At 42.1% G+C, this 14924-nt stretch overlaps 1 protein-coding gene across 8 annotated transcripts in view; it reads right to left on the bottom strand.

The window, feature by feature from the left end:
- The window catches only part of ATP8A2 (ATPase phospholipid transporting 8A2), a 322239-nt gene that overhangs the window by 16114 nt on the left and 291201 nt on the right, over nucleotides 1-14924 (bottom strand). For all 8 annotated transcript variants that reach the window (XM_048933647.1, XM_048933645.1, XM_048933650.1 and 5 more), the window contains one exon: nucleotides 13045-13149. In XM_048933647.1, coding sequence (XP_048789604.1) covers nucleotides 13045-13149 — 105 coding nt within the window. The remainder of the gene's footprint in view (nucleotides 1-13044; nucleotides 13150-14924) is intronic.

Genomic DNA, 14924 nt, shown 5'->3' with positions numbered 1-14924 from the left:
TTCACAAAAACAAAATCACATATCCCAGCAGTTTTATGGTTTTATTGCTCTCTTTTTTATATGTTTTAATAAAAAAATTAACAATTAAGTTTTGTTACTTTATACACATTAACTGTAGTATATATTTAAAGAGGGCTTCGCTGAAAGTAATGCCTCCTATGTTATTCTGTTGGCCCACAATGTCAGAGGTGGATGCTGGTGGCATGGCAGAAGAGGCTGAACCTTCCCACCAATATCCCATTAGATGTTGTTGCTATGTGACAGATGGCAGCAGAGGGGCAGTTTGACAGAATGGCATCTGATATGGAAGTGCATGTGAGACACTGAGTTCCTCTTCACAGAAAAAATGGCACCCAGTGACATTCATCAACACTTGCTGAACTTTGATGGAGACAGAAAAGTGGACGTGAGCACAGCGAGGTGGGGAGTGGTGCATTTCAGTGGTGACAACAGTGACAGTGGGTCAGCTCTGCTGCAGACTTTTAAGAGCATGCCACTTAGGCTCTTGATCATTCCTGGTAAAAATGAATAGTTTGTGGTGGTGACGATGTGGAAAAATAATGTTTCCTAGTTGAAAATTTGCACAATGAAATGGTCTTATTGTGTTTTTCTACCCATTCCATGGAAATTAATAGGAAGCATTATTTTTGGAGTGACCTACGTATATATGGCCCAAGACAATCCTGGCCCTCTTCACTCACTGCGGCCCAGGCAAGCCAAAAGGTTGAACAACTATGCTCTAAGTGCAAGTCATAACTAAATATACTGCATGTTGAGACCTATCAAGCAGTATAAAATGAATTCCTAACATCAGAAGTAAATGCAATACAACTCTTCTGAAATTGATGAGTATGATTTATTAAAAGGTATTAGATCTTCCAATAGAAAGCGTGAAAGGAAAGTGAAGTTGAATGGACTACTTAACTAGACCAAGGTCTGCACTGATACCAACTCAGTCCTTGCTTTCAGGTTTTCTTCTGCTACTAGCAGATAACAAAAAATAAAGACTTCTCATTGGTCTCCCCTCACTACAGTGCAAAACTAGTGATGGCCTCAGACTCCCAGACATATTAGTCCTTACCCACAAATGCACTGCTTGTAAATCAATCCTGAGTATTAGTTGTGATGATCGTAAGTGTTAAATCTGCTTTCCAGACACAGAGAGCCAGCAAAGAAACCCTCCCACCAGAGTCTAAGGATGGCATCTTCAGATGCATCACAGTAAAAGGGTAAAAAAGAGAATATGAGATCATATGGTGAATACTGGATATGCTTGTGTTTATACTCAGGACCTAAAAAAGGTGTCAGAGTGAAAGAAATCACAAACCCAGACATCCTGATGGGAGTCAATGACCCGGAAAGTGACAGTGAAATATGCTTTACTTGGTTGGTTAGTGACCTCAGGAGGGTAAGGGAGAAGCTTCATCTATCTGTAATTACACGAAGGACAGCACACAGACAGAATGCTTTGAACTAAACAAATCAATAGTTGCTCAGAACAAAAACAAGCAAAAAAAAAAAAAAAAAAAAAAAAAAGCCCAATTCAGAGGGTTACTTTGAAAAAACAACTGAAAAAAGTAATTATTCATGTCATAGAAAACTAGACCCAGTTGCTATCAACAATAAAAAATACCATGCACAAGAAATACCTTTGCAATGTCTTCCTAAATGGGATGAGATTACTTCAGTCTGCCTGAAAGTCTATGCTAACAACATTACACAAATTCATTAACCATATGACAAAATAAAAGATAAACGAAAAACATTTAATTTTTCCATTCCATGAACGAAATAACTCTTCCATTTTTGCATCTGAACTGCTCAAAGATGTAAAAAGAGATCTTCATTTTATCTCTGTGTGTTCCCTTCTTGCTCTTCACAAGAGCAAACAGCTCCTAAATCCAGGCAGCAAACATCTGGCTTTACACATTCAAATGAGGAACACCAAAACAAACAGAATAATTCAAAGCTGACCACAACGTCCTGCTGGCTCATTTGCTCAAGTAATTAAAAAAAGATGAGCTTCACCACCAATTAACCTACTGAGGACTAATTAGCGTTAATGAGGATTTGCGGTACTTGGTATAGCTTGACCCAGAATGTCCTCCCCGGTTCACTAATTGGCTGGTGGCAAAGCAGGGCTCACAAAAAAGGGAAGGTTAAAGTGGATGCAGGTGTCTCTTAAAATTGGATCTTCCCTGAGAAAACACATGCACAGCTGAGCTTAAAAAATTCAGGGCTCCCCTTGTCTCACATGAGCTGAACTGCTATGAAATGAGCTTGTGTTTTGTTATGATTTGCTAATGGAGATGGAGAGCACAGGCATGAGAAATGGGCAAAGATGCTCTTGTTTTTATTTGCTGCTCTTATGGATTATTCAGAAGTTAGACAGACACATATGAAATGATCTGGTTGTGTTTCCTGCCTTTCTTAAAGGCAGAATTGAGTTATTAGTGCAGCATTCCTAGGGCTGCTAAAAACTATGTAAATAACACAGAAAGCATATCCCAGCTGCTGCCCCTCTGCCTTAGTAGCACCCAATGAGCCCGTGGCAGAGGCACAGCCATTCAGTGCAAGACACCCACTATCACCTTCATGGGTAAGGCCAGAGGACAAGCAGGATGCTTCTTCTGTTGTGTAAATAGCTAGAGACTATAGATCCATAGAATAGTCTGGATTGGAAGGGGCCTTTAAGATCATCTGGTTCCAACCCTCCTGCTACAGGCAGGGACACTTCTCTCTAGATCAGGTTGCTCACAGTCCCATCCAGCCTGGCCCCCAATGTCTCCAGGGAGGGAGCATCCACAACCTCACTGGGCAATCTGTTCCAGTGCTTCACCATCCTCACAGTAAAAAATTTCTTCCTGATATCTAGTCCAAATCTATCCTCGCTATATGCCCTTATGAAAAGTCACTCCTCAGCTTTCCTGTGGACCCCCTGCAGGTACTGAAAGACCCTGGCCCTTTGCCCTACTGTCTGGAGGTGCTCTATCACTGTTTCTTCAGTTCTATGCTATTGATGTGGCATTAGCAACAGATAAACCATTGCGTGGCTTGGTTTAAACCAGAAAACCCTACAAAGTTCAGGCTGAAATTCCGCTCTTCACTCCACAGTCCTCCTCCTACCCACATGCACTCTCAAATGACACAGCAATAAACTCACATTTAGCATCTTTTTTTCCCCCACTCATACATTCTGTTAAATATCTTGCTGTCCAAGCAGTCCTGGCTGCTTACATTCATTTCCTGTGGCAAATAATTCTTGCAACTCACTGTAATTGTGCTACAACAGCAGGGAGGAAGGGGAAAAGAAAATTTCTGCATAACATCTCATGTGGCTGAACGAGTTAAAAGATCAAAAGTTTCTGTCCCTTTCATCCTAGATTTTGAGGAGAGAGACGAACACTCTTCTCTCAATTTTTAAAATTGATGTTCCAAACAGTGACTTACACAAAAGCTTGCTGTTTCTTTGTTGACATTCTTCCATCTCTGAAAGTTGCATCAACATAAAATATTAAGAGAAGGAAAAAAGGGCTGAAACAATCAGACATGCTCAGCTTTGATCACTCGTAATCACCAAACCACTTACAAGCAGATTGTTGATTTTCATTTCAGTCTCTTGGTTCTCAGATTCCTTAAAGTTTCTTCTAAAGGTTAATCAGAGGTTCAGGTGTGATTAATTTTACATCAGCATAACCTGACACAGATCACTCCCTGCCACAATACACCAATTGTTCCTGAGGATGCATTTGCTTCTCCCAGTCTCCATTCCTCACTTCTTGCGCGCTGTAACCCTGCTTAAACACTTCCAGTGTCCATCACTGCTCTGGTGGACAAAGGGTGAGTAGCAAGTTCTAGGCAGAGGCTCTGACCACACGTTTGTAATTGGCCAGAAGATACCTGTTTGTCTTCCTTTTGTGCTCCATTCTCCCTGCTGCCTGAGCGCGCTCCTCCAGCACAGCCACAGGCCTTGATTTGTTTTCTCTCCGTTCAAACTCAAATGCATTACTCAAATTCATGTAAAGGAGTTGTTACACTGGAGATAGGCAGTGTTCAAAAAACATGGAGATGTGGCTCTGAGAGACATGTCTAGTGAGCATAGTAGTGATGGGCTGATGGCTGAACTAGATGATCTTAGTGGTCTTCTCCAGCCTTAATGACTCTGTGATTCTATGATTCTGTGACAGTGAATGCCGACTTGGCATAAGGCTAATGGAAAAACCCAGTATTCTCACAGACCATGAGCCCCAAATTGAACAAGCATGCAAAACAATCTCAAATGCATCCCACTGATGGCTGAGGATTCACAAAACTTTGTGTACTCCCGTATCCAGAACAATCAGAGCTTTGGGAGAAAGGGCTGCACATGGGAAAGGTTCACCCTGACCAATTGTCTGAGCAAGTATGTCTCCAAAGACCAGAGGATGGGATGGAGGCATCACAAAATGAAATCACCCTCCTACAGAATAGTCAAAGTAGCAACCATAGGCTTCTGCTGCTTTCTGTTTCGGTCCACAAAGGGGAGATGTTATTTTTGGTTATCTATCATTGGATTGCAGGAATGTTTTACTATGAGGTCAATCAGGATAGCAGGTCTTAATTTAAAAGGCAAACAGGCATTACTGATAATGAAGCTGCAGGGTAATCAAAGGAAATCTCCAGAGCATTTCACAAGGAAGCGTCTGAGGCTTTTAAACAGTAAAGCCAAAATCAGCATTTTCTTAGTAGAGTCTGCATCTACACACTGTTTAATCACTCAAGATGCAGTCGAAATAAGACATCCGCATCCCAGTCCCTTCTGCATTCTTCTGTAAATACTCCATTAGCCATCAACAAGAAACAGACCATGTCTAGAAGACCAAGGGGTTGCTGAGCACAGTGCAGAGGGAAGTGCAGAGGGAAGCATGGCCTGTGCCATTTGCAGGCTGATATGTGCAAGAGGTTCCCAATCACAGATGACTTTTGCATCAATACAACCAGGCCCTAGGGAGTAACAAAGGGCTCAGAAGCAGCTGATTGCCCGAGAAAGCTGGAGGCATTATGCCCTGCCATGGGCTGACATCCCCAAGTGTTGTTACTGCAGCAGCTCTCCTCTAGCTGCTTCCCGAGTTCATTTCTCTTCCAATGGAGAAATGCCATTGTTACAGCTTGTGATCTGGCCTGGAAGCTCTCCCATCACACCTCAGAAGTTTGCATGAAAGATACGCAGCACAGAAGCCAGCCAGCTGCAGGCTCCGTGCACAAGGGTCCATCCACATTGCCAAATCCCCTTGTGCCAGTTCAGAACCACCCTGCAGCAGCAGAGGCCAAGGTACGTTATGGGTTTCAGCTGGCACTGTGGGTGACACCAGGGCGGTATGCTGAGTTCTGAGACCAAATTCTTCACTACAAGTCCACAAAATTCCTTCAAATTGGTCTGAAATCTGTATGGTTAAAAGCAGGACAAAGCTTTTCCTCTGGGTGATGAGCAAGAATGACTTACATTTTCTTCTGTCATTATTAATGTCTTTACTGATGTCTTAATGCACAAAAGTCCTTCTCTGACTTCAGAAATCACTTGGACAGGGGTTTCTGGTCTTAGTTTTTGAGGCTGTTATTCCTAAACTTTTCTAAGAGAACTGCTTGGTACAGAAGGTGGTATTACCAAGTACATTTAAAAGCACCATTAAGAGCAGACACTATAAACATCATATGGCTCTCTGAAAATCAGGAAGTCTAATAAATGAGATCTCTCTGCCTAGAGTGCCTTCCATTTGCAAGCACTGCAAACGTTACATGTGTTCATGCACATCATAACATGGTGGGTGTCACTGTCAACTGCCCCAAAACCAATTAACTTAAAGTTGAAGCTGCTCAATTTTGCCTTCACTCTTTCCAAAATATGGGAATTGACTCAGTTTAAGCCTCCAAGAAACAGAAAAGGCTAAGCATGACTTGCTGCTTTTCAGCTACCTCCCTCAGTATCAGGGCTGCTTTCTTCTTGTTCTTAAGTGCCTCACTTTGCACTTACTCTAGTGGGTGCTCAGTCATATCCTCTACAGATAAGGTGACCATACAGCTGCAACTATAACATTCTTTTCCTAGTAACTCATTTTGTCAGAAGCAGTCACCGTGGTGGGGTTGAAGTTTTCCATGCTTGGTCTCTACAGAAAGGTGTGGTGTTTTTTAAACAAGCGAACAAAAAAATCCCCAACAGAAGGTTACAATAAAGTATACCTCCACATTTTGAATGAACTTAAAATAACTCCTGTTCAAAAACTCTAAGCTCTCCTCTCATTACTTTTTAACTTTTTTTTTTTTTTTTTAAGAGCAAAGCACAGTGGTTGACTTGCAAAAAAAACAAATTGCTTTTCTTCAAGCTTTTATGTATTTTGTAACTGTCCACTAAGGATTTAGTACCCAGTAGAGGTTTTTGTGTTCTTGTTGGGAAGACGCACTGTCTTGCCCCTCCTCGTAGATGGGACAGCCAGGAGGATCTGGGCGAGACTGCTGAAGCCATTACACTGGAATAGTTGTTACGAAGCGGTTCTCCTGCTGTGCAGCCTGGAGGGAAGATTTCTTCTTCCACCTCCTGTGGAGATCCCCGGTGCCCAACCCAGTAACTACGGATTAGGCATCACAGAGATTGGCCCCTTAATCAGTTTTAACCCTCATCTTGTTATGTTCCCTTTTTCCTAATCTTCCCTTTCAATTTACAGCTTCATTTTGGCCTTTGTACTGATACTGTACCTCCGTCAACTCCGACTTTGCTAGCAGATGTGATCACAGATCTAAATCTTCTCCAGGTCACCAGGTTTTAACTTTACTTGTGGCACTGCATCTCCCTCAAAGTTCGGTGACAGGCACAATCAATATGTGAAATAATTAATTGCACTGGAGAAGGGTGACATCAGTTCCAACTGGAGTGCGCGAGCAGCTGGGCACATGCATTGCCTGTGTCAGCAAGAACATGGCAGCTCCCCCTTCATCTCTCCACCAGCTTGACCATCTCTCCTTCTCCTGCTCCCTCCCTCCTCTGCCCCACTACATCTACACTGCCCAGTTCAAGCCAGAACCAACCCTGGTAATCTGCAAGTGCCTAGGAGTTAGAAATGCCAGAAATTAACGGTATGTATTAACATGAGGAAATGATGTGGTGATTCTTTACTGACATGGGACAAGAGAGAGAGACAAAGGGACAAGCATAAAATAAAATTAAGCATTTTCCACCTACCATACGTGAACGTCTACCATATGGAATCAAAGAATTTAACAGAAAAAGCACTGATATCATTTTATGTGCGTTTTGCTAGTAAAAGGAGTCTAATATCTTTTTACTAGTAAAGCTGCAAGGAAAAAATCGTAAATATGCCAGTCACTTTGTTGTGTATGCTGGTGGGGAAATCTCGCCTTTCCTTCCCAGAAATGGTGTGAAAAACATCTGGAAAAATTGATAAAAAGCCTCAGACCTCAAAACCAAAATACAGCTCTTCTCTTTAACCTTATTTTATGCTTGAATGATGGGCTCAGATTGTGGTCCTGAGTACCCTGAGTCACTGCACCCAACTCAAGGCACTCATGGAACCAGAATTTGGCTCCAAACACCCACTGCTGTTTAACCAGTTAAAAACACAAGGCTGAGTTTGTTTGAAATAAGATTTGTTGTACCTGCTGATGGACAGGGGCCACCAGCCTCTCTATTCAAGCGGCTGTAATTTGGAATGCATCAATAAAGAGACAAAGTCCTTTGACATATAACGAGCCCAAGTCTTGCTTCTGGTGACATTAATGAAAATGCTCGCCTCTTCCTCTGGAATGAGGAGATCAGATGCTCAAGCTCATTCAGGGTTTGTTATAAGTGGAGAATTAAGTCTGTTTTAGCATTCCTGCTCCTGCCCTGCTTGGCGGGAGGCTCCCTGCCCTCGGATGTGTGTAGCCACAGGACCTGCCAGGCTTCCCACACCTCGGTCTCCTCCGCAAGGACAAAAGGAGCCCTCCCACGAGCACCTGTGTCACCCGACTGCCCACCTCCTCACACAGCTATGGAAACAAGATAGGCCTCTGTGCTCACCCACCCCATAAAACCCAGGCTGAGGTCACTAGACAGCTTGCTCTTGAGGTGAGAACCAGTCGTGCATGTTTCACTGAAGCAACAGGCGGCTTTGGTGAAAAGCACTGGAGTGAAAGAGAATTTCCATCACAGAGTTTCCTTGTTGAAGACAGACAGCAAGAGACTGGGGAGCACTGCAGTTTTCAGCGCATGGAAAACCAGCACTTGTTCTACAAAACGGAGATGAAAGGAAGAGGTGGCCAACTTTCATCAGCTCATATCTGGAAGCAGACAGAGCTAAAATGCACAACATGAAGTGGGGTCTGCTTCTTCAGCAGCCACTTCAATTTCTCTTTGCTGAATAAAAGACACTGCCTTTCAGTTTTCCTAATAATTTGAAAGAATTCTTCCCAATATTTCAGTGGAGCAGGCACTGTTCTACAGCACAGCCCAGGCCCTTCAAGTCCATGTAAAGCAATTCAACAGTGAAAGCTGCATCATTCTTCAGTATCAAATACTGTTCTCATCCCAGCCACTAAAAAATTACAAAACAGAACAGAAAAACAACCAAAAAGCCACCTTCAAAGGGAGCTTCAGATAGGGGAACTATGCAATAGAAAATCTACTGTCACAAGGAGCATGCTGCACAGCTCTCCTTGTTGGCCGTTGGAGCACTGAAATGACACGGGTTTCCAAAATAAAGTTTGCTTTGGTCATTAATCAGGCTTTACTCCACCTGAATGCCTGCTGACTTCAACGAGAGGTTAGATGGACTGAAAAGTGAACGAAGACTTAAAGACTTGGCCCTAAACGAGGCAAGGTTTACTTGCAAACTTACCTCAAGATACAAAAAAATCGCTGCAGCTGAACTCAATGCCACTTTTGAATACAAAAGTTGTAGAAAAACTTTTTTCGTGTGTGTAAATCTCACATGTTAACATGATTAGCTCTGCTGGGCAGGTGTCTCCACATGTCCCTGTTTACTTTGGCACACAGACTGCCCCCTCTCACCTCTCTGAATCCACATAAATTTAGTGTTAAATCCTGCCCTTTGTTATATGAGTGCCAGGGAGCCCTTTCCCCTCCTGCACCCAGGCTCGCTCACCTTGCAGCCGGGCTGGATGCCAGCCACTGTGTGTCAGGCTGGGGAGCACCAGAGCAGGCACTCATCTTCCACAAGCAGGAATGTGAACACACCATGGGATCCCTTGCTAACTCCTTGCTGCACGCTCCCACCTCTGCTTCTCAAGCTATTTCTGGTCATCAGTTTTCAAGTATTTCCATAGATTCACAGAATGGCTTAGGTCAGAGAGGACCTTAAAGATCATCCAGTTCCACCCCCCTGCCATGGGCAAACCTGCCAACCACCAGATCAGGTTGCCCACGGCCCCATCCAATATGGCATCAAACACCTCCACGGATGTGGCATTTTCCCCTGATTAAATCCACTAACTCTTGGAATCATCTGATTTTGTAATCATTCCAGCTTCCATGAAAAATAAAAGTTTCAGATGTCTAGATGAGATATAGAGAAAAAATGAAGACAAAACCCTTTACGGCTCACAGCAGTATACTTGGTATCACCTTCAAGAATCTCACTAGTGCTTTTTCTGAGGTATTTGGGACCAGGCTGTAGCACTCTGCATGCCAGTGCTCTTTCCTGCACACACCAGCCATCATCAACCAGCCCCCACCTCCCATTTTCTTTTCTCACTTATCATTGATAAAGACAAAATATATGCCTGTTTTTTTTTTGTTGTTGTTTGTTTGTTTTAACTCAATAAAAGCAAATTCAATTTCAGACACTGCTCAAAGAAACTAAGATTTAGAAAATCTAACTGGCACTAGAAGGCACTTTTTATTAACCAGGAAAAATGTCTCTTGCAAGAATGGTTGCCAGGGTGAAGACCGAAAGCAGGATGTGCATATTTAGAGGCACATGAGATCTCCTGGTGCTCCTACCCAAACTGCAGTGAAGACCCAGGTGCTACCCTGTTCATGCTTTACAGAAATTCAAGTGAGCTGCTGCAAACTGCTGGCACCCTGTTGTGTAAGTCTAGATGGTCTCACTGCCTTCTGGGGTTTGTGAATTGCTTTTTGTTTAACAGAATAATCCTAAAGATCCACATCTTGCACTTCATTTTTCCCCTATAGTCTATCTAATGATAACAGCAATTAGCTCCCTAAATCCCCCTTATCTTTAATTGGGTGTGATTTTTATATATATTTTTTTTGTTTGTGAAAAAAAACACTGAACAAAAATAGCATCTACTACATGAGACAGGAAACCAGACCCGATGACAGCAAGCTTATCTTTCACAGCTGCCTGAACAAACCAACACCTAATGGCTGTGTTTTCAGGAACACTTCCAACCAAGAGCTGACACCAGCACTCAGAGGTGACTGGTAGACCCGTGCAGTTCTAACACAGCTCTCCATTTTGTGTTAGAAATGAAGAGACTCTGGTTACGTTCCTTTTCTGCACAGTGCCACATTGCCAGTAATACCCTAAGAGCAATGGGGCTGTGGGCAGCAGGGGAGAGAAGTGCATGCATCTCCTCATTTCCACTGGCTTCAAGGACACTTAAGAGAAAATAAAGAATATGAACCAGAGAGGCTGTAACTGCAGTAAGGTCCCTCTGCCTCTTTCCCACCCTTCCCTTTGGACAAGCTCACGATTTCAAGCAGGTGTGAAAGAGCCAGGAGACAAACAAAAGAGATAAAAGGCAGAACAACTCTGAAGAGCACTCTGGAGGCCACATCACAAGCACAGCACACCAGCTCCTAGCAGGCAGAGGCACTCTACCATTATCTAGTTCACAGATGGACCACCCAGAAAATCTGGGAGCAATTAGGAAGAAGAACAAACAAATGCATGGAAAGAAGTGGGGGAGGGAGAAGGGGAGAAGGCCAGTAGGGATTCCTTACATCATCTCCATGCAAGCGTTTCGAGAATGAAGTGAAGCTATACAGAGGAGGAGGAATGCAGATGAGAGAGTTTGCAATAAGAATGCAGTAAAATAAAAGGCTATGAAAACATAGAGCATATGAGTGAATTACAACATGGTCTTTAAATTTACAGCAAGTCAGGACTGTCTGTATAAACAGAGAAGAAACCCATCAAGTTCTAGGAGACACATACACACGCATATAAACAGATTAAACACTAACAACCTTTCTCACTATTAATACTATGTCAACCTGCCTCACGACCCCCAGATTCTGCCTGCAAAAAGTGGATTCACTTCCCTCCGTGACTGTCAATAACTGGCACTTAACACTGGCAGGAAAACACAAACATCTCACTGACACAAATGCAGCTTTGTCCCAGGCACTGATAGGAACCACAGCAGCAGCTGTGTGGCTCCTACTATCAGAACAGCACGCCTGGGAACAGCCAGTCCTCAGCACAACTGGATCCCACTTGCTTGGCATCTAATTGGTCTGTGAGCAGTAATTCACAACCCAGAGTCACACCTTTCACGTGTTTTGGCTGGGAGGTGAACCTGATTTTGGTACCACTTTGACTCCAACTGACTTTAAGGTGACTACTCAGCCAACTAAAAACAACACCTATTTTTAATTTGATGCCTGACTTCAGGCATTTTTGCTGATTTTAATCATGGCATAAAACACTGTTGACCAGTGTTGCAAAGTTTGCTTTTTCTTTTTAAGCAATTTGATGCGCAGTTTGTGACTTTTCCAAGTGAGCACAATTTATATGCAGTGTTTTGTAGACTCCAAAAGTCATGGCAGAAAAATGGCTCAATAAAAACTGAGCATACCAAGCATTTTGAAGTGATTTTAATCAACAACACTATGTTTACTTTGTCTTGGCTTCTGAGAAGCAAACTCCGCTCACTAAGGCCATCTTACAAACACACTGTAGTTCACAAAGCATTTTTTTAAAGCTTTTTGGTTTACTACAATCTTGGTAAACTCACTCCCTGATAATTTTCCCTAAAAATAGTGCTTATTAACTCACAAGTTCAGCTGAAAAATCTACTACCCACTCATCTTAGCAGCAGCTACAATATGGCAATTAGTTTACCTCAGAATAGACATCAAAGGCTCAAAGGATGACCCTGCCCCACAAGAACAAAATCTTTTAAAAGCTCCATTCCACTCAGTTTGCTAGTTTATAAGGTTTGCTAAAATCCAGTTTAATGATCGTGTCGTTTCTTAGCAAGTCATGTGGTGCCATATTGTTTAGGGAACAGAAGAGTTAGTTCTAAAACGTTTTTGAACCCAGGGAGCTTTTCCGACTAGCTGATGCAGAACCACATTCTGCGATGGCAAATGAAACTGTTGGATGCAAAAGCCTCCGTGTGATTTTCTTTAGCTTCTTTCAGAAGAGACAAAGGTTCCCACGCAACACATACCAACACATACTCTCCCCTTACAAAGAAGGATTCAATAATAGCAGTATGTTCAAGTCCATATGGTGTGGATACAAGGGAAAGGTATGACGAGAAACTGAGAACCCTGAACCCAGGGGCCTTCAAAACTGCAGTGGAAAACAGCAAAAATATTTAAAAAAAAAAAACAAAAAACAAAAAACAACACCTTGAGGTGAGAACGAATGCAGCTGTAGAGAAACACTGGATTAGCCAGTTCTCCCTTTAGCTACAGTCTAACCCTCCTTAAATCCTGAGTCACAGTTTCCACCTTGGACAAACTTATTAGGCTGACTTCTTTGATGGCAAAGAAAGTATGTGCAACAAAGTCCTTTCAAAACAGTCTGGCTAAACGGCCAGGTAATAGCACTACTTGTTACCAGGAGATTGAGCTGTAGTTTACAAATACAGCCTCGCTAGCAATAACATAGGAGAAACAAAACCAAAAGGGTTTTGGTGGGGGCAACAAGAATATATGGAAAGGAACAACAGCAACAAATTAATAATACAGGGCAGAAGACTTCTTACCTGTCTGCAATCAGATTTAAACAATAAGAAATAAAAAGAGGAGAGGACAAGTAATTTTTTTTTTTAAACATCAGCATATTATTGTCCCACCTCTTTCCATTACTGTCACGAAGCATGGCTTTTCCCAGCTCTCTTGTCTTCATCTCCAACTCTTGAACTTGTTCCAGCAAAGATTTATGGTAGGTATGCTTGGCCCTGTACCACAATAACAAGGAAGACACAAGGAAAGCCACATGAATGTTGTGATGTTAAAAAAGCCCAATTTTACTTCTTGTATGAGAAGCCAGGGCAACTCCTTCATGTGATTTGGGAAGTAAGGCAGTGAATGCACATGAACAGTCAGCCCAGATTCACAATACCTGCAAAATATTACATAAGAAATGAGAAATTTGGCAGAGTTTGTCTGCTTCAACACAACACTCAAGATGTAAGCAACTAGCACAGCTATCGGACTGTGGAGACCTGACACTGCTGCTGTGGGACTGCTCAGGACCAGAGCTCTCAGACAAAAGAACAAAAATTCATTGAATATTCATGGCAGTAAAACATGATTCCACTCGGTCTTTTGAGCTATGCGTCACACTGCTCTGAAAACCTGAGGAGAGTCTCAGATAATAATTGCCATTCAAGCCCCTTTATTTTCATTTATCAGTCTCACATGACTTGAAAAAGCACTTTTTTCTCTGCACTTTCAAGATGACAGTAACAAGACTGGCTCTGTCCTATTTTCTCAGCTTGGGGATTCAATGAGCCATGCATGCACCACACACGTAACCACAATTTGGAAAGTAGTTCCCCCCTGTAAATACTGAGGCTCTTTTTCAGTTTCACCTACCACTCTAGTACTACTAAAAATTAAACTGGCATAAGGAGAACCCAGTCCCCTCTCCTGACATTTACAAAGTAATAATACGAAATGTGGGGATCTTTCTGCAATGGACATTTTTTGATCAGCTTCCTCTTTTGTGTCACTTAGAGGAGGACAAGTGTCCCATGAGACAATACTGATTTGCATGTGACTGCACGATAAGCCCGAAAACAAGATGGGAACAAGGACGGTAATACACCACTTGCTTCACTTCATGGCATTAAAATTATATTCTTCAGATCTAGAGGTGGCAAAAATTTATTTTCAAGTTTTATAAAAATCCTACACACGGATTCTATCATCCTTAACCAACACTACAAAACGTCTTCCCTCCTCTAGCTGAAAAGTAACTGCTGTACATATAATTAAACTATAATGAAGATGCATTTATTTTTAAAAAGCATGATTCTTATCCCTCCTTCCATGGGGAATAAGAAATGAAAACCACAAAGCCTCTGCTGAGTCCACTGTAGATGTGAGTGGCTTGAAACTAAGTGATATCCAAGTATTTGGTCTTCGTGGTGCTGAATTGGGCCCCGTATGTCTCAGAATGAGAAACTAAAATGAAAACTTTTCAAAACATATCTGAATTTAAGAGCAAAGCAAAGGAAACAGAACAAGAAAATATAAAACAGTAGAATCTGGATATCAAGGATGTACCTAGGAGAGGTACCTGATTTAAAGCACCAAGGAGTACGATATGAAGGAAACACCAACATATTGTGACAGGAGAATACAGGATAGCAAGCTTATTTTAAAATTCAGCATTTCAAAAACGTGAGATAACTCACAGCTGCACAGATACTAATTGCATTTGAGTTACTATAACTTGTCAAGCTAATGTTTAAACTCTTTGAGGATGGGAAACTAGTGATTTTCTTAGATGAGAAAGCTTTGAATTATTAATTCTCATAATCTTTACAGTTGACGTAACTACCACACTCTTTAATTTGAGTAAATACATTAAAACACTGACCTTGAACTCATCTTTTACCTACTAATGTAAATTTCAGCACTGAGAATGTTTGGAACTTACAAAACCCCTTTAAAACCTGTTCTCCCATAGACGAGAACACAGAAATCTGCAAGTTATTCGGTCTCT

This window comes from Lagopus muta, chromosome 1 (genome assembly GCF_023343835.1).
Source record: "Lagopus muta isolate bLagMut1 chromosome 1, bLagMut1 primary, whole genome shotgun sequence".
Lineage (NCBI taxonomy): Eukaryota > Metazoa > Chordata > Aves > Galliformes > Phasianidae > Lagopus > Lagopus muta.
The sequence above is the reverse complement of the archived record's forward strand: the minus strand, read 5'-3'. Positions and strand labels throughout refer to the sequence as shown.